Source organism: Pelodiscus sinensis, chromosome 11 (assembly GCF_049634645.1).
Source record: "Pelodiscus sinensis isolate JC-2024 chromosome 11, ASM4963464v1, whole genome shotgun sequence".
NCBI lineage: Eukaryota > Metazoa > Chordata > Testudines > Trionychidae > Pelodiscus > Pelodiscus sinensis.
Window position 1 is genome coordinate 35,890,658 of NC_134721.1, and position 22,655 is coordinate 35,913,312.

Consider the following 22,655-nt stretch of genomic DNA (forward strand, 5'->3'; position numbering starts at 1 on the left):
CTGTTAACTAGCTCCCCAACGCCTCATGGGAAACGAAAATTGGCGCCCGAATTGTAAGGACACACCTGCCGTGATGCATGCTGGGAGTCGTAGTTCTCCGGGCAGTGCATTCTGGAACGTGTAGTCTTTCCAGGAACTACAGCCCTTCCTCAGCATGGCTCACCCCAGCTGGGGCATTCCAGGAGCTGTTTGCACCAGCGGGATTCTGGAGCTTTTACTTTTTCTAAATCTTCAGGCCCAAAGCATTGTGGGATTTTTAATGATGTCATCCACTTGCCCCAGCTGCCCTGGCCCAAGTTGACCCAGGTACTGTGGGCTTCCCTGCAGCAGTGTCCCACTTTGGGAGGCAGGAAGTACAGCGTAAGGGAGGGTATCTAATGTCATCATGGATGTACTGGGTGATCTCAGAGCAAGCTACAGCCTATTTGTGCCCCTGCTTTCCCTGGAGGACAGGACTGGGCAGGGTTGCAAAAGTGCAGTTCTGTCAAGCCTCCCTTGTCACAGCACCCACACAACTGCAAGCCCCTCTCCCTGCAGTATCACAGCACCCCCAGCACACCAGACAGCAGCTGCAGTTTACCACCCCCTTCCGCCCTGCCAATGCGGACAGCACAGCACACAAACACCTTGCCCAGGATCTACTCCTGCAATTTAATTAATCCATTACCTTCCATTTTGTTATTTACAGGGTTGTTGGTTTTTATATATTTGTCTCCTACAGAAATGAGTGCAAATAAACGCAGCCCTAAGGTAATGCTAATAAAAAAGTCTTGCAGAGGGAGGAACACCCAATACAATGCCCCATTTTTAGCAATTAAAAATATTAAGTTCCCCCCAAAACAGGATGTGAACCATTAGCAAAGAAGTGTCTCTCTTGCATTAGCTGGCAGCACCCCTGGAGGTGACAGAGGGCTATCGGCGACGCTGGGGGATACACATGCCCCCGTGGTGGCGGGAGCGGGCGAAGCCTGGCTTGCAGGCACAGCGGTACGAGCCATTGGTGTTGATGCAGCGCTCATTCTTGCACAGCAGCCCTCGCTGGTTCAGCTCCCGACACTCATCGATGTCTGTGGGTGGGGAGAGAGAGTGTAGGCATTAATGGAAAGGCTCTGGAGTGTGTGGGGGTGGGTCTTGAACCTGTATTCCCCAATGTGGGCAGGGAAAGACAGCAGCATTGTTTGTATAAGGTGAAGAGAACCCAGGAGTCCTGGCTCCCAACCTCATCACTGCTCTAATCCACTAGACCAGACTCCTGTCCCAGATAGTCCTGATGGTGTGGACAGCAGATCCCTTTCCACTTTCCAGGGCATGCAGTGTCCTTCCTCCTCCTCCTCACCCACTGAGAGCAGGTAAGTACATGCTGATTGACTTACCTAGGCAACGGGTACGTGTAGCATCTAGCTGGAAGCCGGCAGGGCACTCGCAAACTGCACCATGGTAGGTCCGGATGCAGCGGCCATTCAGACAGTGACATTCGTCTGAATCCTCCTCTGAGGTGTCATCCTCTGAGAGGCAGATGGGATACAGGGAGGACATGGGAGGACACTGATGAGACCAGGGGAATGGCAAGGAGTCCATACCCATGCAGCTGAAACTGAGGGAGGGAGACATGGGGAAGAGGGATCCCTTGTCTGCACAGAGATGCATCTGACTCTAGGGTGCAGGATGCTGTTCATACAGGAACCCTTAAGCCTGCAATGAGATGCCAGCTCTGGGATCCACAGGGGGGGCTGTGTTAGAGGGTTCACTAACCTTTGCGGGGCTTGCCCAGGAACAAGGGACTGAGGTCCCAGAAGGAGTTGCTCTCGCTCTGAGATGGCTGGCACTGCTGCCCTGCAAAGAATCACAACAACCAGCCTGGGGATACATAGCAGTGAATCACATCCCATCAGATCCAGCCCAGTGTAACCAGAGTCAGTGTTCCTAGAGGGGAAATGCCCCATCCCCATTCTCCATCGCCCAGAGCTAGCAAGTCCCCCTACATTGGGGCCAGACTGGAGCCAGCATGTCTAAAGGGTCAAGGTCCCCTCCCCTTTTCCTGCCCCCTAGGGGCAGCTAGAGCCCCCACCCTGAGGCTAGGCTGGAGCCAGCACCCCAAGAGGACAGGCTGGGTATGGGTGCTACCTGGGCTGCGTGGGGGGCATGCACGGCACTGGAAGCCCCAGCCTTTTCCGTAGCGGCAGCAGCACTCCTCGTAGGTCAGGTGGTAGCCATTAAGTGGGGAGGCGCACATGCTGTCCTCCCCCCGGTGCTGCCAGCAGATGTCGCGCCGGTCAGCCGCCCGGTCTGCTGGTACAGAGAGAGAGTGGGAGCCCACGTCCCATCCCAGCCAGTGCCCACAGCAGGCACTCCCACAGGGCCTGGCATGCTGGACAGGCCCTGACCACATCACCACACACCACAGTGTGCATTATCTGTGGGTGCAGGGGCACATTCACAATCTTCATAAACAGCATGGTCACAATCAGCGACACGCTCAAATGCACCCCAGCTTACAATCAGGGATACACGGTCACCCTTGCTCACACTCATAGGCTCACACTTACCCTTGCTCACTCTCAATGGCTCACTAACATTCACAGTTGCTCATTCACACTTGCCTGCTCATTCACAATCCTAAGCTCCTCCCACCTATACTGGCCTGTACCCACGTGACAGCCCTTGTGCCCCTCACCTGCCTGCATGTCGGGGAGCTGGCATTCCTTGCCACTGGGATCCAGCATCCAGGGCAGGCTGCACTCACAGTAGAAGGAGCCCAGTGTGTTGATGCAACGCCCGTGCCGGCAGGCTCCAGGGTCCCGGCACTCATCCACATCTACAGAGTCAATGCACAGTCATACAGCATCATGGGCCTGACAGAGTTGCCATGGCATTGGGGGCTAGAAGGGAATCACCATGGCGCCACCAAGGTCACTATGGTAACACTGCACCTGATAGGGTTGCCATGGCATCAGGGGCCAGCAGGTGTCACCATGGGGCTCTGTAGGTTGTCATTGGCACCAGGGGCCACAAACTGGTCATTGTGACACCAAGGGGGCATCTTTGCCCTCTGTCCTCCCAGACCCAGTGCTGGCGAGTCCACACCCCACCAGCTCAGTTCTCAGCCTCCCTCTTGCAAAGGGGCTGGGAGGAGGTAGGGCTGTGATGGGACTGCCCACCCAGCCAGAGCCAAGGCTGAGACCCAGTAAGCTCATGTCACTTGTGAAGCGGACTCACCGATCTCACTGGGTGCCAGGCACTTCTTGTGTATGGGGTCGTAGACGGCAGGGGCGGGGCAGGTGCACACATAGGCCCCCCGTGTGTTCTCGCACAGCCCATTCACGCAGTTCGATTCGTCCAAGCACTCATCTACGTCTGGGGAGAAGAACATGGTTCAGAGCCCAACCACTTCTGGCCACCGGGCCCAACCCTGATTACAGGCAGCACCCGCTAGAGGAGAAGGCCCTGTGTCCCACTCTCCACTCCCGAGACAGTCAGTCATCCCTGCCAAGACCACAGCACAGCAGTGGCCCCTAGAGGAGAAGGGCTTGTGTCCCATTCTGCACACCCTGAGCCTCCCAGTCCTCTGCCAAGGGCAGATCACAGCAGAGACCCCAGAGGGGCATCCCTATCTATCCGCCCAGTCTCTAGACCAGCCAATGCTGCTTGCCCTCCTCACCCACACACTCGAGCAGGTTGCCATCGTAGTAGAAGCCTTGTTTGCAGTAGCACTCGTAGCCCGGCTGTGTGTTCACGCACTTCCCCTCCTTGCAGATCTCCTCCCTGAACAGGCTGCATTCATCGATGTCTGCAACGAGCCCCGGGACAGGGAGCGGAGGCTGGTTATAAGAGATCACTTGGAGATGCAGCCACCCCTGGGGTGGGGCATGGGGGCTGTTTGTACAAGGAATGGGGGTCCCTCATCTGGCATTAAGATGCAGCCACGACTGGGGTGCAGCATGGGGGGCTTCAGTGGCCAGATATGAGGGTTGCAAGGTTGGAATCCCCCTGACTCACTGGTAAGGAGCAGGGGGAGAGGTAGCTTTGGCTCCTGATCCCGCAGTGCTCAAGTGCAGGCCCTGGCCATATCGGAGTGCAGACTCTAGTGCTCACCTCGGTGGGCAGGGATGCCATAGTTCAGTATATTGTCGTCCAGAATGAATCCTTTCCCATCAGGGCAGAGAGAGTGGAACTCGGCTACAAGGGAGAGATGGGGGATGCAACCCCCAAAAGGGGTGAAGAGGGATTAATGTCTAGACAAGATATCCCCTCTCTTTGCTCCACAGATCAGACCCTTGGACCATCTTGCCTGGGATCCCCCCTGCCCTACAGATCAGACAATTGGGTCTATCCAGCCTGGTGTCCTCCCGTTCCCTGCTTGGGATGGGAGTGGGGGAGGGTTAATGTCTTCCTAACCCCTTCTCCCTCCCCACAGTTGGATTCTAGTCATTGCCCTGGAGCCTGGGGGTTGGATTTTCAGCCACACAGTGGCGCTAGAACATTTTTCATAGTGGGGGTATTGAAAGCCAACACCCTGGCCCCTGTCCACATCCCCCACCCCCACCCAGAGCTGGGGCCAGGACCAAGGCTGTGTCTCCAGGAGGAAGGGACCCAGGCAGGGTAAGGAGGCTAAGGCTGAGGCCACAGCAGGGGCAAGGAAGGGACCAGCAGCAGAAACCTGTGTAAATCCTGGGGGTAATACTGCATCCTCTGTGCTCCTAGGTCCCACACTAGGCGGTCACACCATATAGCTGGTAGTTCCACAGGTGCATGGTGGTGGAGGGGATGGGGGAGTGCAGAATGAAGAAGAGGTAGCAAGCGTCCATCCCTACCTGAGTTGGGTACGGGACAGGGGTAGATCTCGCAGTGGTCTCCCCAGCCAGCACCCACTGAGCAGCAGCACTCCTGGCGGGTGATGTTGGTGGCCAGGACACTATCACAGAAGACGGTGTCATCGAAGTTCAGGTAGCATTCCTTCTTGTTATCGGGGGGCTCCACATCTGGGAGCAGAGGGTAAGTCAGCCCCACAATGCCCCACCTTGGTACCAGATCAGAGTCAGCACCCCTAGAGGGGAAAGGCCCCAAGTCCAGACCCAACCCCCACTGTCCCATGCCAGATAGTCTCCGCTGCCCTGGGGCCAGATGGGGGCTGGCGCACCCTAGAGGAGACAGACCCTGCATTCTATTCCCCCCCCCCACCGTGGGGCCAGATCAGAGCTGGCACCCCGCTGAGGGGAATGCCCCCCAGGTCCCACTCACCCTCACAGCTGTGCTGGTCCTCAGATGGGGAGTATCCCTCATTGCACACGCACACGTAGGAGCCATCCACGTTCTCACATGCCCCATGGGGCAGGCACAAGCTGGGGTCCAGAGCACATTCATCGATGTCTGGGCAGAGGCCGGTGGGAGATAGAGGCAGGGGGTGTGCAATGGCACACTTGTGGCATAATGCACAAGTGTGCCCAGATGTGCCACACCCTCTTGTGCGCACACACATAGATATACCCATTTGTGCAACATGCACATATCCTGTAGCGTCACACCAATCATGGACTCGGACTCATTCATGCAACATCCCCAGAGCCTGTAGTGTGCCTCGGACATCCCACATGCATAGGCTCACACCCACTGCTGCAGCACACATCCCTTGTGTCACAACCAGTTATGCACAAACACAGATGGTCACACCTCTTTGTACCATTCACCCACAGCCCAGATGTTTCAAACCCACCTATGCTCACTCACAGATACACGCTCATCAAAGGCACACACTTGTGCGCAATATGTGGCAGTTCACAGTCCACAAACTCACACTCACACCGTTACACACACACGGGCTTGTACCCATTCTTTGCCAGGATGTCACACTCATGTAGACACCCCGCACGGCCCTTGCACTGCACTGCTTGGCCTGCACATTCTGTCCCTCCCACACACCCCAGTGTCCGCGCTCATACCCAGCAGGCCCAGTTTGCAGTGTTCCAGGTTCACACTTGGGCGCATGGCATAGCATTTCTTGTGCCTTCATACCTCCCACCCCTAGACTTTCCCACCTCCCCCCCGTGTGCCATGTCCTCATGTCACTGCACATAGCTGCTCACACCAGTGTGGAATGCCAGACACCTGGCGAGCCATGCCCACACACACCTGGTGCTCACTCTTGTCTGTGTCACACCCTCACCTCACCTTGGCACTTCCTGCCGTTCACCAGCTTGTACCCGGCATGGCACAGGCAGCGGTAGGAGCCCACAGAATTGACACACTCGCCCCCAATGCAGGCAGCCGGGAAGTCACACTCATTAATGTCTGCAACATGGAGAGTCACAGGCTGAGAGGCATTCCCAGCCCCCACTCCACAAGGCAGCCCAGCCTGGGCCTCCTCACCGCAGCCTCCGCCAGACATGGCCACCCAGCCCGGCCCCCTTACCTACCCTTTAGACATGGCCACCCAGCCTGGCCCCCTTACCTAGCCTTCCCAGATATGGCCATCCAGCCTGGCCCCCTTATCTACCCTTTAGACCTGGCCATCCAGCCTGGCCCCCTTACCTACCCTCTAAAATGGCCACCCAGCACAGCTCCCTTGCCTAGACCCCACAGACATGGCCACCCAGTCCAACTCCATCACCACCCCCTACATGGCTGCCCAGCCCAGCCCCTCCACCCCGCAGCGCAGCTCACTCACCTTCGCAGCGTGGCCGGTCCTTCACTGAGTGGAAGCCCGGGGGACACTGGCACTTAAAGGAGCCCAGTGTGTTGACACAGACTCCGTTGGGGCAAAGCCCCCCATCCTCACACTCATTCACATCTGCAGGGCAAGAGCAGTTTTGGGATGGGGGAGGGGCACAGTGGGTAGAGTTGGGGAGCTCAGAAAGGGCAGGGGGTGCAATGAGTAGAACGAGGGGCTCAGTAGCACTAGGGGGTGTTAAATTTCAATTAGTCGATGGGGGGGCACTCACTATCCTGCTGCGCCTCTACCTTTGAAATGAACAAGAGCAGCTCTTGTACATTCAAAGGGAGAGGCACAGCAGTCTGGACCCCATGCAAGAAGGGGTCCCCACTTGTGCCCCACTGCTTTGGTCCCCACTTGTGCCATTTCCCCTGCTGCGTCTCTGCCTCACCTCTCCCCACCCCACCCCACCAAGACAGTGCTGGGGGGAACGGATCTTAAGGCAGCAAGGGCGGGGGAAGCGACTAGTTGAGTAATGATTCGACTACCTGATAAGCCTAGGTTTATCAGGTAGTTGACTAATTGCTTACATCCTTAGGTGGGACGGGGGCAGTGGAAGGGGAGCTTGGCGAGGCAGTGGATAGTCGAGACTCATGGGGGTAGGGGACAGTGGGTAGGGCAGGGGGCAGTGGGTAGAGGGAAGGTTTGGGGGGGCAGTAGATAGAGCAGGGCACTTGGGGCGGGAGGGGATCTAGTTACCCAGGCAGCTGCGGGCGTTGGCTGCAGGTGTAAATCCCTCCCCGCAGGTGCAGCGGAAGGAGCCAGGCAGGTTCTCGCACCAGCCGTGTTTGCACAGGGTCTCCTCAGCACACTCATCCACATCTGAGGGGACACAGACACTGAGCCCCACCCCTGTCGCAACACAACCTTTGAACTTTGACCTTCAGCACCCTGGTCTGCAGTCCAGTTTGCCACTTGGGGTGCAGAGGGCCTGTCCCACAACAAGGACAGGAGTCACCCCCAGATCCTGCACCAACAGCACTGGGGCGGGGAGTCGACTGGGTTAGAATGGGTGCTGGGAGCCAGCTCTTCTGGTTCAATCCCTGGTCTGGGAGTCGGTGGGGCTAGAAGGCTGAGCAAGAGGCTGGGAGTCAGGACTGCTGGTTCTACGCCCAGCTCTTACCATAGCAAATCCCATTCTGGCCCCGGAAGCCTGGCGGGCAGGGGCTGCACTTGTAGGTGCCTAGCTGGTTCTCACACTTCCCGTCAGGGCAGGTGCCGGTGTCCATGCACTCATCAATGTCTGGGGGAGAGAGAAAAGGTGAGGGGCCTTTGGAGGAGCCACCCAAGGCACAGAGCACAGCGCAGGGAAGGACCCAGCAAGCCCTCTGGAAAGCGAGGAGCTGGTTTATTACACAAGGGGCGCTGACAGCTGCATCGACAGGTTTGTACGGGAAGGGTTGCGAGAGGTAGGATCTTTGCGTTCTGAGTAGGGATGCAAATCCCAGTTAATCAGTTAAACCTTAAGTTTAACTGGTTAACCAATTAAGCAGAATCCCACTCCCACCCCACCCCTTACACGGGACTGCAGAGGGGCTATGGGCAGATCCCAGATACCGAGTCACATCTCTAGTTCTAAGGTCTTGTGCAAACTCTGGGCCTGGACATTGGTTTGTCATTGTAGGGTCTCTTGGGACACTGGTTTGTTATCGTAGGGTCTCTCTCAGTAACTCGGGCTATGTGCACCTGCTTGACCTTGTAGGATCTTTGGAAAGCAGTGCCTTTCATTACTGCTTGGGCTGTGCACACCCATTTGTTGTGACAGGGTGTCTCAGGGCTGTTGGTTTGTTACTGTAGGGTATGTGTCTCCCAATCTGTTGAGAATCTCCCCTCCCTCTCCACCCCAACCAAGGAAGGCCTTACCTTCGCATAGGGGCTGGCGAGAAGGCTTGAGACGGTAGCCAGGATAGCATTCACACTTGTAGTGCCCAGGGTAGTTGGCACAAGTCCCCCCATCCCCACAGATGTGGGGCTTGGAGCACTCGTCGATGTCTGCCAGACAGATGGATGTGAACAAGGCAGGGGAGGGGGGTTGGGACTGTACTGGTCAACCCTTCTCCCAAGCCCATCCCCAACATGCTTCCCCAGCCTCAGTCTACCCCACAGTGCATCCCCAGCTCCCAGCCCATCCTCCGGTCCTATTTCCCCCAGCTCCCAGAAGCCTCTCCCCCAACACTGCTGTCCCCCCAGCCCCTGCCTCCAGGGTGCTCACCCACGCAGGAGCGCACGCCCTTGTGCACCTTCAGCTGGTACCCCCGGTTGCAGTGGCAGTTGTAGGAGCCGCCTGTGTTCATGCAGACGCCTTTGCCAATGCCGCAAGGCTCCGCCTCACACTCGTTCACATCTGCAGCGGGCAGAGGGAGAAAGAATTACTGATCCCTGCCATGCCGGATACAGACCTGTCACACCCCGGCCACACACAGATGTCAGGGGATCACAGGCTGCATGTGTAGTCGTGCATGCATTGCAGGCCTAGTTACCAGCATGTACAAGCCAAGTGCGTATCTCACACTTCCATAGGCTGATGTGCAGGCATATCACACACCTGTTATGCACCTGTGCAGGTGTGTTACACATTTTTTTTGTATTGCTGTATTTGCATACACACATGTGTGGACATGTCACGCACCTCTTGCACTGACACTTGTGTGTCACACCCTTGCTTACAGGCTGGGGGATTGTCACAGATCTGTGTATTCAGGCATGGCCAGAAGTCACTCCCCCCCCCCGAACACTGTGGTGTGGGTGTGATGTGCCCATGGATAGCCATGCACATGTGCGTCTCTACGTGTGTCACATGCCCCCAATGGAGGGCGTGTTACCTGTGCAGAACCTGCGCTGGGTGTGCCAGCGGTAGCCCGGGTAGCAGATGCAGTTGTAGCCAGACAAACCCATGATGCACTCTCCATGGCCACAGATATTGCGGTTCAGCTTGCACTCGTCCGTCTCTGCAGGGACAGGCAGACACAGCCCGGGCGGGAGCATCAGGACGAGCAGATCAGACACCAGGAGATTTTCTCATACCCGCAGCTTCCACCAACCAGCCAAGAGCGAGGAGCTCCCCCACCCCTAGGGATGCTGCAGCCCAGCACAGGGCCAGGAGCACTCAGGAGAGATCTCCAAGCCAGAGAGAACAGAGGGCACTCCCTGAGATCATGCGCATCACTGAGGAATGTTTGGGATTCACCCCAATAATTACTGGGTGCCTGAGCAGGGAAGTTTGGTGCATGATTGTGAAATTTCTTCCAAAGGGGAAGGAGGAGTTTGGCAGCACACACATCCCCCCCACCCCCCGCCCGCTGAGGGCTCTCACCTGTCACCTGCGTGGGGGCCATCTCCACGGCACTGCGTGTGTATTGGTCTGGCGGCACCTTCCGCACCATGGCAGTTGTGGGACGGGCCACCACCTCTGAGATCCAACAGAGAAAGCACAAGGTTAGTAGCGCTGCGTGCTTTCCTGCAGCAGTGCCCCCAGCCAGGGCTTCAGTGCTTCGCACCTCCCTGCAGCAGGGCTCAGCCAGGGGTTCTAGCACTGCAAGCTTCCTCACAGCAGTGCCTCCAGCTGGGAAATCCATTGCTGCAAGCTTCCTCGCAGCAGTGCCTCCAGTTGGGGCTCCAGCATTGCAAACTTCCTTGCAGCAGTGCCCTCAGATGGGAAGTCCGGTGCTGCAAGCTTCCCCACAACAGTGCCCTTTCTGCTTTCACTCACCAGGGTAGCGGGCACCCAGGGTGGCTGCACTGGCATAGAACTGGTCCACTGACTGCTCCTCTGAGTTGGTCCGATAGGCTGGCAGCTGGAAGGGCAGTGGTTAAACAGTGGGGGGGCACCTGCTCCTCTCTGCTACCCCTCCAGGTGCTCTATCCCTCTCTCCCCTTTGCTTCTGCCCTTTCCTCTCATCTTCCTTCTTCCCCCTCTCATCCTGTCAGTCATTCCTCTCCTCCTTGCCTTTACCTCCCTCCCTTTCACCCACCACCCTTCATCCCCTCTCCCCCCTCCCTACAGCCTCCCCCCACACCCACCTCACCCCTCCGCTGCTCGTCCACTGCTCCGGAGACCCTACTCACCATGGCTGTGGTGACTGCTGCAAGAGACAAACACAGGGCACAGGCTCAGACTTCGCCAGGCCAGGCCGAGAGCAGGGTCCCCTGGCTCTGGGATACCGTGATTCACTCTTTGATAACAGGGTGCACCCGGGAAAATGGGGTTTGCCCTTAGAGAACTTGGGTAGCAGCTCTGACAACATGGGGTTGGCCCCCCTGAGTTCTGGGGTTTGCTAACAAAAACAGCAGTAACCTCTCTGAGAAAGCAGGGTTCACCTTGAGTGAATTTGGGGTGCTCCTGATAATATGGGGGTTCACCATGGGAGAATGTGGAGGATACGTGAGCACAGGGATTCATTGTTGTGGAATGTGGGCTCATCCCTCAGAGAATGCAGGGACCTCTATAACATCTCTGTGAACCCCACATTCCTAGACAGCATTTCACAATGGTCGAATTTGGGGTACAGCCCATGAGAATACTGCGGCTCCCCGTGGGGCAATGTGGGGTACCATACAATCCCCACTATTACTGGGATTCACTAGGCAAAAATGTAGGGGCCCCCATGTCCAGGTGAGCAGAGCAGTTCAGCCTCCTCCCCAGGGTCTCTGACCTTCAGCCTCCTGTGAGTCCTCCTCCAGGGGTGGCAGGCTGGGCAGCTCACGCTGCTGCTGGAGATCTGTGGTGCCGTCCGGGTGGATGTGCAGAGTGAAGTCACTCTCTCCCTGGATGGTCAGGGTCTGGTGAGATGTCAGGATGTGGTAGCCCTTCCCTGCTGGGCAAATCTCCTTGAAGGCAGCTGCCAAATTGGAGAGGAGACAGGTTAATGCTGATGCTGCGAGCTTCCCCATGGCAGTGTCCACTGACTATGATCTCAGCACTGCAAGCTTCCCTGTGGCAGTGCCCCCCGTCAGTGACTCCCATGCTGCGAGCTTCCCTGTGGCAGTCCCCCAGTCAGTGACTCCAGTGCTGTGAGCTCCCCCCGGTAGTGCCATGGCCGATATGCCAGCCCTGCCAAGTGTGCAGTTCCTTACCTGTGCCATCAGCTGGGCAGCGCTCGCATCGGGCCCCCCAGGCCTTGCCCACACTACAGCAGCACATCTGGCGGGTCAGCTTTGTGGGTAGTGGGTGCTGGCACTGGAGCTCCGGGCTCACCAGCCGGAAACACAGGCTCTTCTCCTCCGACTTCTCCGCTGCAGCCCGGGAGAGACAGGGTCAGTGAAGCTCCCACCCCCTACTGCTTCCAGCTGGGCACCCAGAGACACTGAGCCCCCATCCGCCCCAGGAGAGACAGTGTCAATGCCGCTCCAATCAGTGTTCCCTGTAAGCAGAGCACTTGTGCAACTGCTCAAGATGGATTCCAGTGCTGCACGGCGAATTAGCAGAGCGCCCACAGCCGGCAGCATGTTTCCATGGGTGCTGCACATCTGCACATACCTCAGTGCACATAAAATAATTATTCCACACACAGATGGAAAAGATTAGAGGGAACATTGGCTCTGGCTCCCTGCTGCCCCCAGCTAGGCACCCAGACACACCGAGCCTCCCATACCCTCCAGGAGAGACAGGATCATTGAGCTCCAACCCTCTGCTCAATCCGCCCAGCCCCCCACCCTGGCCCCAGCCCCCTACGTACGGACACACTGGCTACGGGATGGGCCCAGCACGTGGCCGGGTTTGCAAGCACAGCGAAAGCTGCCCTGGGTGTTGAGACACTCGCCGTTCTGGCACACACCCTGCATGGCACATTCGTTAATATCTGCTTGGGGAGAGAGAGAGGTCAGTAACAAAACAACACACTACACAGTACCACAGTGTACACACAACCTACATGGTACATTCGTTAATGTCTGCACAAGGAGAGAAATGGGTCAGTAACACAACAACACACAACACCCACACACACCCTGTATGGCACACTTGTTAATGTCTGCATGGGGTGAGAGAGAGGTCAGTAACACAACAATACAATGCACACACAATACTCACACATGAGCATGGCACGCATGTTAATGTCTGCATGGGGAGAGAAAGGGGTCAGTAATACAACAACACACAATACAGCATACACACATGACTTGCTTGGTGCACTTGTTCATGTCTGCATGGGAAGAGGAGTCAGTAACACAACACAACAATATACATACAATACAACACAACATGCACATGCCCCATGGCACACTCATTATTGTCTGTACAAGGCACAAGAGGGATCAGTAACACAAGGACACAACAACACAACATGCACACACACCCCACATGACTTGTTAATATCTGCATGCGAAAAGTGGTCAGCAACACACAATGCACACACCCCACATGGCACACAGGTTAAGGTCTGTCTGGGGGGAAATGGGCAGCAGCACAGTCTCACACACAACGCATTCCCATGGACACAGCACACACACAGAAGCAGGTCTTCAGCCCCCCTGCTCAGAGAGTGCCCACCGGGTACCCTGGCAGTGGGTGCTATTCAGTCTCTTGTATCCCTGCGGGCAATCGCCCCCGTGTTCCCCTCGGATCGGGCCTGTCTTCTGCACCCCTGTGTCTGCAACACACAAGAAGCCCCAGAGGGAGATTAAGAGAGAGCCAGACGCAGTGTGGCACAGGGGAGGGCAGGGGGCCTGCTGGGAGGCAGGACTTCTGGGGCCTAGCCCTGGCTCTTGGAGGGGAACGGGGCCTAGCGGCTGAGAGCAGGGGGAGACTGGCACTCAGGACTCCTGGGTTCTATCCCAGCTCTGCCACTGACCTCTGCCAAGTCCACTCCCACTCGCTGCCTCTCCTTTCCCTTCTGTTCATTTGTCTAGACATTGAGCCCTTCCAGGCAAACGCTGGCTCCTGTATCTATGCAAAGCCTGGTGTGACAAGGCCCTGATTTGGGAGGGAAGAGTGCTAGGGGGGTCTGCATGGCACCTGGCCAGACAAGGTCCCAATTCCCAGCTGGGGGAGCTATGGGGGTCTGCATAGCAGACACACAAACACTGCCCAGCATGGGTGTGAGACGCTTGCACAGACAGCAGTTTGGACAAGCTGCCTCTTGGCCCAGGGTCTCTGGTATCCCCCTTCCCAACCAACTCTGGCATCTGGCAACAGCCCTGCGGGTGGTGCTGGGGAGTAGTGATCAGCGAGCCAGCACCTACACCAGACTCACTGCCACAGCCAGGCTAGCAGGCCTAGGGGGGCGGGGCTGGGGCCATCTTCATTCCAGCAGGCATGTGCAGCCAGGCTGCTCCTGATCTATCCAAGCTCGGGAATACTGCTGGGGGGGAGGGGAGCGAAAGACTGAAAGAAAAGAGAAAGAGAGGCTGGGAGGAGGGGGGGTATGGGGACTGCTCCAGTTAAGACTGCTCCAAAAGGCAACAGAATTCCAAGGGACCATGGGAATTTGCTACCTGAGGGACTCACCACCACTGGACTGAGCAGAGGCAGGGCTGGGAAAAAGGTGGGGCATTGTCACAACACTGTCATACAGAAGGCAGAGGCACTGAGACAGAGGAACAGGGCCAGCCCCACAACCCCATGTCACAGCTGCCTTCTGACTGACAGGGTTAAAAGAAACTGCTCTCAGAGGCAAGTTGGCTCAGAATTGCTGCCCCCCGCCCCCTGCCAGTGCTCCTGCTCTGCTCTCTACAGTGCTCCCTGCTGGGAAAAGCCAAGGCTGGACTAGCCAGGAGCTCTCCCACAGCCAGCTCCTGCCCTGTTCCTCCCAGTTCCCCACTTCCCCCTACTGGGAGAGGTCAGGGTGGCAGCCCCCCATGCAGCCCCTGAGGTAACAAGCGGTTCGATTCTCCCTAACCTCCATCTTCCTCTCACCAGCTGGGAGCCCAGCGCTTTCTGCAGGGGTGGGGATGGGGCGACTGCAGACGGGCAGTTGCCCAGAAGAGCTGGAGCAGGATGAAAGGCAGCGGGGAGGGAGGGGTGTCCCAGCCCAGCTGGAGAACAAGGAGCCAGGCCATGAAGCACATTCTTGGCTGCCTCCAACACAAACACCCTGTGGCTCACTCACAGATCCCCGGGAGCTGGAAAAGCCATTGAGTGGGAGCGCCAGGAAGGGGGGTAGGTGCGGGGGAGAATGTAGAGCTGGAACCCGCCACCTGATCCATCTCCTCCCTGGCTGGACACACGTTATTGTGCCCCGCATCTCCCACCGTGGTGCCCTGGAAGGGATCGGTGTGCACTGCCCAGCCAGTTCCTAGGGCAACAGGCTGGAATCTGGCAGCCAAACTGGCCACAGCCTGGATACGTAAGGCCCCATTCATACTTCCCATAAACCCTGTGCCAGGCTGGGAGAGGTCGATGCCAGGGCAGGGGGAGAAATGGCAGCACCAGTTAAGCATCAGCCCTTACAGACCCTCTGTGGGTCAGTCCTGGCTTCCCCGACTGGGCAGGGCCTACTGGCTACCATAAGGGCTGCAGAGTCACTGTCTGCAGGAGCTCTGGGCTACTCCAGGCCAGCCTATCCCAGCAGAGGGCGCTCTGGGGTAGGGGCAGGAGTACTGGTGGAGAGGGGCTGTGAGTCTGTATGGGCAAGGCAGCTGCAGACTTTACTTACACTGCAAGTGGGGGCATTTGTGGCACTTGTTCTGCCCCCAAGAGGTGCCGATGCTTCCACAGCAATCCTCCTGCTTGGTCAGCCCTGGCAGGGGGTTGCTCCCGCACTGAGAAAGTGCCCCCCATCGCCGGAGAGAGAAAACACAGGCAAGTGAAACTGCATGCCTCTCCCCTGCAGCACAGCACCCCTAAAGAGCCTCAACCTCCCCTCCCCACAGTGCCCCCTGCTAGTCTCTCCCAGCTCCCTGCCCCACAGTGCCCCCTGCTGGTCCCTCCCAGCTCCCTGCCCCACAGTGCCCCCTGCTGGTCCCTCCCTGATCCCTGCTACCCAACTCCCCTGCTGGCCCCTTCCTGCAACACAGTGCCCCTGCTGGTCCCTCCCAGCTCCCTGCTGCACAAGGCCTCTGCTGGCCCTTCCCCCCTCCCTACAACAATGTGCCCTCTTCTGACCCTGTCCCACTCCCTCAGCACAGATCCTCCAGGGGGAGAAGGCAACTCACAGATTGCTTGGGCAGGGTCTCCTGAAAGCAGCGTCCCAGGGGCTTGTGTATGTGGGGCCGGGCATGGGGCATGGGAGGTTTCTGGCCCATGGAGCTCTGGGCTGGGTGCTGGATGAGGTGGTGCTGCGCGCCTGGCCCAGTGCCCTCGGTGCTGATGCTGTCAATGCGATGGACTTGCACAGAGGCATCGGGCGGGTGGTGGACACGCACATTCAAAAGTGGAGGGTGGACCTGTACTGGAGGGGGGACCCGAGGGGGTGTCAACACGTGGAGCATCTCCTGACACTGTTCCCCACATCCCCAGGCAACAACAGCTGGCAACCCCCTGAATAAGGTAACCCTCCAACCACCATCATTAATCCCCTGGCCCCATCAGCCCCTCCCCCTGTCACTCCCTGCCAATTATCTGTCTCCTGCCCCCATCCACCCACTATCCCATCATCCTGTCCCATCACACCCTTGCTCCACAGTTACCACATCACCCCCATTCGCCTTAGCACTCTCTCCCTTTCCCTCCATCATCACCCCGGGATCCCCATCCTGCCGTTGGCAGCGCTACCTTCAGATGAGTGGTGCCCAGGCCCCAGGGGCACCATGAAGGTGGAGTGGCTGACGGTGGCCTTGGGGCTGTGGCCGGCAGGTGGCTCCCCAGGACCATGTGCATCGGAGATCACCTGCACGGCGTAGATGGCGTGTTTGCTGGAGCCTGTCTCACCTGCTGGGCCCTCAAGGGGCCCCAGCACTGCCGGCTGCAGCAGCTGCTGCCCGCCTTGGGACTGGCGCCCCGCCGGCACCTGGCAGAAGCGCCCCGTAAACTCAGGGGGGCAGAGGCAGTGGTTACGAGATGTGCACTGCCCGCCATTCATACAGGGTAGCGGGCACACCACTAAGGGGAGAGAGAGGGAGGTTAGATGGGACCCCCACCCTGCCCCATTGCCGCGCTGCCTGCATCCATTCTGCAGCCCCCTCTCCACCTGCCCCATCCATCCCACTGCCCTCCTCCCCCATCCATCCCACTGCTCCCTGCCCCTCATCTGCCCCATCCACCCTCTGCTCCCTGCCCCCTCCCTACCCCACCCACCCTCTGTTCCCTGCCTCATCCACCATGCTGTCTACATCCCCACCCATCCATCCCCACCTTGCCCCCACCCTGCCCCATCCACCCAATTGTCCCCACTGGCTCCCAGCCATCCCCCAACATATCCTAAGGGGGTTTCCTGAGCCAGCCCTGAGTCCAGATTTGAGCTGGCACCCCCTAGAGGGGAAGCCCCCCAGCCAGTGCTGGAATCTTTGTGCCATCAAGTGAACAATGTGACAAACTGGTTGTGTAACATGCCCCCAGCAGGCAAGTCAGACCACACGCATGGGGGGGAGCTGGTGGGCAAGCCAGGGCACATGCAGGGGTGAGCCAATGGGCAAGCCAGGGCACACACGGGGGAGCCATCAGGCAAGCCAGGGAACACCCATGGGGGGAGGAGCAGGCAGCAGGCAAGCCAAGGAACACAAGGGGAGGGAGCTGGTGGGCAAGCCAGGGCATATGCGGGGGAGAGAGCTGGCAAGCAAGCCAGGGCACACAGAAGTCGGGGGCGGGGAGGAGGGGGCGGCCAGAGCACAAAAGGCAGAAGTTGTTCCTCTGTGTGTTTCTGGGACCTCAGCAGGGCCTCCAAGAACTAAAGTAACACTGACAGATGAACATCTCTGTTAGTCTAGGGACAGCACCTGGAGGCCCCAATCAAGATCAGGGCCCAATGTGGCAGGTGCTGTACTCATGCACGCACACAACTAAGATCAGGGCCTTGTGTACTGGATGCTGTACAGACATATGCACACACATAACGCACACACAAACACACTCACCGCTTAGATCAGAGCCCCATGCACTGGGCACATACACACATGCAGAATCAGAGCCTAGCTCACTGGGCATTGCACAACATAAGATGTTGTACACATACACCTCTGAGATCAAGGCCCCATCCACACACACACACAACTGAGATCAGGGCCCATTGTGCCATGAACTGCACTCACCATGGTGACAGCCCTTGCCCCAAAGACCCTACAGTCTGAACAGACAGGATGGGGAGTACGGGCTCACCCAAGGTCACGCAGGGTATTTGTGGTGGAAGCAGGAAAAGAAGCCAGGTCTTCTGGCCCCAGGGCCTTAACCACAAGCCCCACATCCGTCCTCACAACCCACACAGGGTGAAATACTCAGGGGAGAAGTGACTTACCCCAGGTCACAGAATGAATCTGAGCTGGAAACAGAACCCAGCAATTCTAACTCACAACCCTGGTCCTTCCCTGCTCTAACCACTAGGTCTCACTTGTCTCCTAAAGCCAGGAGTCCCAACAAACCCCCTCAGGCTGAGGCTGGGGGTTCCAACTGCACTGGTTGATTTCTCTGGGTGAGGAGTTTGCCAGGGCAGCTGAACAGCTGCAGCTTAGGGGCGGGGGTGGTGCTCATATACCCAGTTCCCAGGCCCGGTTAGATGCCCTGGCTCAAGCACCAGTGACTCAGTGTTGGAGCAGGGACTATCCAAACCCTCAGGACAATAACAAGAGGACGGCATATTGCTGCTGCAGCAGCCCCATCATCGGAAAGACCAATACACTGTGCACTTGGGGGCTTGAGATGCAGCTACCTCTGGGATGGAGCATGAAGGGCTGTTGATCAGCCACACACTGGACAAGAAGTGAAGGAGATTTGTGTGTCCAGTTGAAAAAGTGTGCTGGGGTAGGAGAGAGATTTCAGGAACAGAGAAAAGTATGGGTGAGGCTGAGGGATTGCGGGGGTGAGGGGGAGGAGTCCAGGGCTGGGACAACAAGGGGTTGCAGATCAGGACTCTAGGACACTAGTGGGAATGTCACCTGGTGCCTGCTTCAGCCCCCTCACTTCCAGCAATGACTCAGTTTCATTCCCTCCCAAGTACAAAGTCAATAACCACAGTGGTTTTTAGAGTCCAAGGTATTTTTAGTCTCTTTGTGTCACTGGGACAAAACCGGGAGTGGGGAGGGAGAGAGCACATGCTGAGATGAGACTGAGGGAGAGGGGGCAGGAAAGGCTGGGGGGGAGAAAAGTGTATGTGGCTGGATCATAAGGTAGGATTGGGGCTAGCTGGAGGAGGGGATGGGTTGCAGGCATGTGTGGCAGGGGAATGGAAGTGGACAGAGAAGGGAGGGATGCACACAGTGGGGGGGATGGAGCACTGGGGAGGGATGTGTGGGGTGAGCAGGGACAGATAGGATGGCCAGCTAGGAGGCAGAGGGAGGGGCTGCCCAGGGATCTATGTCTGAGGGACTAGACAGGGTGAATTCTGGGTCAAACCCAGGCTGAGGAGGTAGAACTGGTTCAGCAAGGATCAAAGAGTTCTCCCCTACCAAAAAAACCTCTCTTCTTCCTGAGCTCTCCAGTCCTCCTGCTTTCCCCCATCCCAGGCTAGGTGCAGACACTGGGCCTGGAATTTTCCAGGCTGGGTCCAGCCCATCTCTGGATTCACTTAGCCCCAGAGGTTGCTCCACCCTCACACCAGCCCCCCGCAGCAGAGGATGAAGGACCCCAGGTATCTTTCCCCAGCTGGGGAAGCAGGGGGTGGGGTGGCTGGCATGGTGTCCGGAAGGCAGAAAAATGTTAAAAAACAGGGAATTGGCAGCCAAACCTGGGCCAGGCAGTCATGCGTGCAAATGAGCATGCATGTGAAAGCACGAGTCTGAGTGTGTGCTAGTGGCAGGGGGCTGAGAGTGTGTGGGAACCTGCATGAGGAGGTGTAGGCAAATGAGACTGCACAGGTGTGCATGTTAGATTGTGTGTGTTGGTGTATGCATACATTTGATTGTGTTTATGTGTGCTCAGACATATGTCAGAATGGGAGTGTTCACTCATGCATGTGCGGACGGTAGATTGCATGGGTGTGTGCATGTGCAAGATTGTGTGTGTGGAAGTTTTAGATTGTGTGTGCCAGAACATGTGTCTGTTAGATTCCTTGAATGTGCATGATGGATTCTGCGTGTGTGTGAGTGTGTATGCATGAGTGTGTTAGACTGGGGGCTTGCTGCCGGAGATGCAGGCGTCAGATGGGCCCCAGGGGATGGGAGCTGGGACGGAGCCATTCGCTGAGGCGAGATTTTCCTCCAGCCCTGAACTGCTGCTGGAAGAACTGCCAGGGGAGAGTGAGCATACACCGCGTGGCTAAAGTGAACAAACGTGCAAGCTTCTGAGTGCCAGCGAGTGTGCCAGCAAGTGCCCACAAGAGGAAATGTGCCCACTTGAACATGTCGACCACAATGCATGAGATCTGTGAGTGCACAAATGTGTGTGCAGACAAGGGGAAGGGGCATGCAAGGGGCAGGGGCTGGGGGCCTTCCATGGTCTTAGCATGTAAAAACTGGCATGTATCAGGGCACACATATGAAGAGGAGCATGCAACAGGTGGAATGCAGCCGCATGAGCAGTTCCAAGTCCCAACTGCAACAGGACGAGCGTGCAACCAATGCTGATGACACAGGTGTGAGCCACACAGGTGAGTGGGGTAGAGTCATGCATGCTGGCACAGAGCAGAAATCAGGGCAATGTGTTTCTAGCCCCTCAAGCCCCTGCTCTGCACCCAGCACCTCCCTCCAGCCCCAGCTGGGCTCTCCAGGGCACCCGTCCCCCAGACAGTTCCCCCATCCCCAATGCAGCTCAGTCCCTGCCCTGGGCAACCACAGCCCCCCATGCCCATTTCACATACTTGCCAACCGCTGCTGTCCCTCCACCATGCCCTGGCCTGTGCCCCGTGCTCACCCACGCGGAAGCCCGAGCCAGTCAGGGTGTCGGCCGAGTGCCCGTTCTCGCCGATCAGGGTCATGTTGCTGCCCTGCTTGCAGGTGTCCCGGCACTGGCCTTTGAGGCAGGTCCGCTTGCAGACCAGCGGGGCGAAGACTACCTTGAACCGCTCCCGTGCTACGGCCGCCCGCTCCGAGGCCGCAGGCAAGGCAGGCTGTGCCCCGGGGGCACAGAGCCAGGGCAAGAGGAGCACCCAGAGTGCCAGTCCCCGGGGCATCTTCACATGGTCCCCCAGCCCTGCCCTGGCACCAGCCGCCTGGGAGGCGGGAAGAGGGGGCAAGAGACCCCTTCAGCGAAGAGCAGGCAGGAGACAGCTCGGCCGGCCCAGAGTCCGCCTCCACCCTCCTGCGCAGCTCCTGCCCCTTTGCGCTGTCCCGTGCAGAGGGGAACAAAGAGGGCGAGGATGGAGGGAGCGGGGCACGGAGCGGCGAGGGAGGGAGGAAGGCAGGAATCCCGAGCCCCGCTTGCCACCCCCGCTCTCTCCCCGGGGCCTTTTCTCCTTCCTTCGCTCCCCCCGGAGAGACGCGCTCGCCCCGCTCCGGAGCCCCGGCCAGCCCCGCGCCGCTCCGGCCAGCCCGAAGGAGAAAGGAGGCGGGGAGAGGCGCTGGGCCGGGCTGGCGGAGCGAGACGGGCGCGGGGAGGAGGCCGGCTGGCCGGCCGGCTGTTTGTGCTGCGCTCAGCCAATCCCGGCCCGGGGGCAGGAATCTGGGCCGGGGGCCAAGAGCCAGTGCTGGCTCCGGGCTGCAAAGCGGCTCCGAGGGGCTGGCCCCCACCCCGCCGCGGAGCGTTCCCGGGGCAGGCCGCCAGGGGGCGGGAAGGACAGAAGGGGCAGCCCGGGCTGGGGCGCTAGAAGGAGCCAAGGGCTGGGCTTAGGTAGGGGGAGAGCGGCCCAGGGCGGAGGGGACTCACCAGATCCAGTGGCTGGAAGCTGGAGTGAGACAAACCCAGACAGGAAGTAAGATCCCTGTTGTTCCAGGGAGGGTCACTAGCCGGGCACCTTCCCCACGGCGCTGGAGCCTCCTGCCCCGGCCATTTCTAACTCTGGCTGGGATGTTTTTCTAACAGCGGCGCGGGTGAAAGCAGGAATTCCCTGCTATGGCCTGTGCCCTGCAGGAAGTCAGGCTCGCTGAGCAGTGCGCTCCCTCACAGGCTACACCAGGGGCGGCCAAACTGCTCTTCTTGAGCCACATGCCACTGTTAAAGTGCAGCCACAAGCCCCCTTCCTTCCTATTCTCCACCTACCACACGAGGGGGGGACTCAGGTCCACCGCCTTGGGTGGTGGGATAGGGGCTCCTGTCCAGCAGGAAAGAGAGATCTCGGGGCATCTGCCCTACAGGGCATACCTGCTGGGGCTGGGGCTTCAGCAGGAGGGGGGCTGATGCCCTGACTCTCATACTTATGAAGATTGCTGTCTCTGAGGGCCACCCTTGTCTAAATAAACGGGCTCTATGCAGTGTCTGGTTCAACGGGGGGCCCTGATCTTGGCTGGGAGAGGAGGGTCTGTGCCCCCTCACTCTCTGGAGCCCTGATCTCAGCCAGGGTGCTTGCAGTGCCTGGTATTTGTTCTACAGTAGTACATATAATAGCAGCACATCCAATCTCCTGCAATCAGAACTGGATCCCTGTGTACCCATGCTCCAAGCTTCCTAGTGCCCCCTGAGGCAAAAACTCTTCAGGCCGGGGCTGGGCACCTGCACAGGTCCCAGTGGTTCCCAAGGATTTGTGAGGGGGAGGCTGATTCCACCCAAGCATGTGTACGTGGGAAGGGGGATATATCCCTATGCAAGCATGTGTCATGGAGAGGCTGGGAGTGTCTGTCCCTGCTGGATAGAATGAGCCCCCTCATAGCTGCTCCCCTACATGTGGCTAATAGCTCTAGGAGATTCCTGCATTGGCTGGCAGCTGTTGTTGCTCTGGGACTGGAGTTTCCCATGTTGCAGCTGTTGCCTCCATCGGGCACTTGATCTTCCACTTCTCCAAGTTACCTAGGATCATGCCCAGTGACCCCAACACAGCCCCACAGATGCTAGAGG

At 58.2% G+C, this 22,655-nt stretch overlaps 1 protein-coding gene across 4 annotated transcripts; it reads right to left on the minus strand.

The window, feature by feature from the left end:
• Window positions 1-631: 631 nt before the first annotated feature.
• Window positions 632-21,763, minus strand: LTBP3 (latent transforming growth factor beta binding protein 3). 4 transcript variants are annotated; one of them, XM_075939228.1, is made up of 28 exons: window positions 20,580-21,763; window positions 16,356-16,682; window positions 15,797-16,032; window positions 15,298-15,403; window positions 13,201-13,293; window positions 12,382-12,504; window positions 11,780-11,938; window positions 11,359-11,544; window positions 10,727-10,788; window positions 10,416-10,500; window positions 10,020-10,115; window positions 9,529-9,654; window positions 8,919-9,050; window positions 8,570-8,698; window positions 7,830-7,949; window positions 7,406-7,528; window positions 6,662-6,784; window positions 6,166-6,285; window positions 5,239-5,367; window positions 4,812-4,979; window positions 4,093-4,176; window positions 3,659-3,787; window positions 3,217-3,354; window positions 2,675-2,815; window positions 2,125-2,289; window positions 1,753-1,833; window positions 1,374-1,505; window positions 632-1,067 (listed from the first exon to the last, which is right to left on the minus strand). In XM_075939228.1, exons 1-28 carry the CDS (start codon window positions 20,836-20,838, stop codon window positions 913-915), a joined length of 3,927 nt encoding a protein of 1,308 aa, XP_075795343.1. In that variant the 5' UTR covers window positions 20,839-21,763; the 3' UTR covers window positions 632-912. The 4 variants fall into 4 exon arrangements, with proteins under 4 accessions (XP_075795343.1, XP_075795345.1, XP_075795344.1 ...); XM_075939230.1 differs by having other exon boundaries at window positions 10,772-10,788; window positions 20,580-21,758; XM_075939229.1 differs by having other exon boundaries at window positions 2,125-2,286; window positions 20,580-21,758.
• Between the last annotated feature and the right edge of the window lie 892 nt (window positions 21,764-22,655).

Coding starts and splice junctions, on each gene's coding strand:
- LTBP3 (XM_075939228.1), bottom strand. CDS start 20,838: ATGCCCCGGGGACTGGCACTCTGGGTGCTCCTCTTGCCCTGGCTCTGT. Junction 11,939..12,381: donor ATCCCGTAGCCAGTGTGTCC/GTACGTAGGGGG, acceptor CCCGGGCTGCAG/CGGAGAAGTCGGAGGAGAAG. Junction 4,177..4,811: donor CTGTCCCGTACCCAACTCAG/GTAGGGATGGAC, acceptor TCTCCCTTGTAG/CCGAGTTCCACTCTCTCTGC.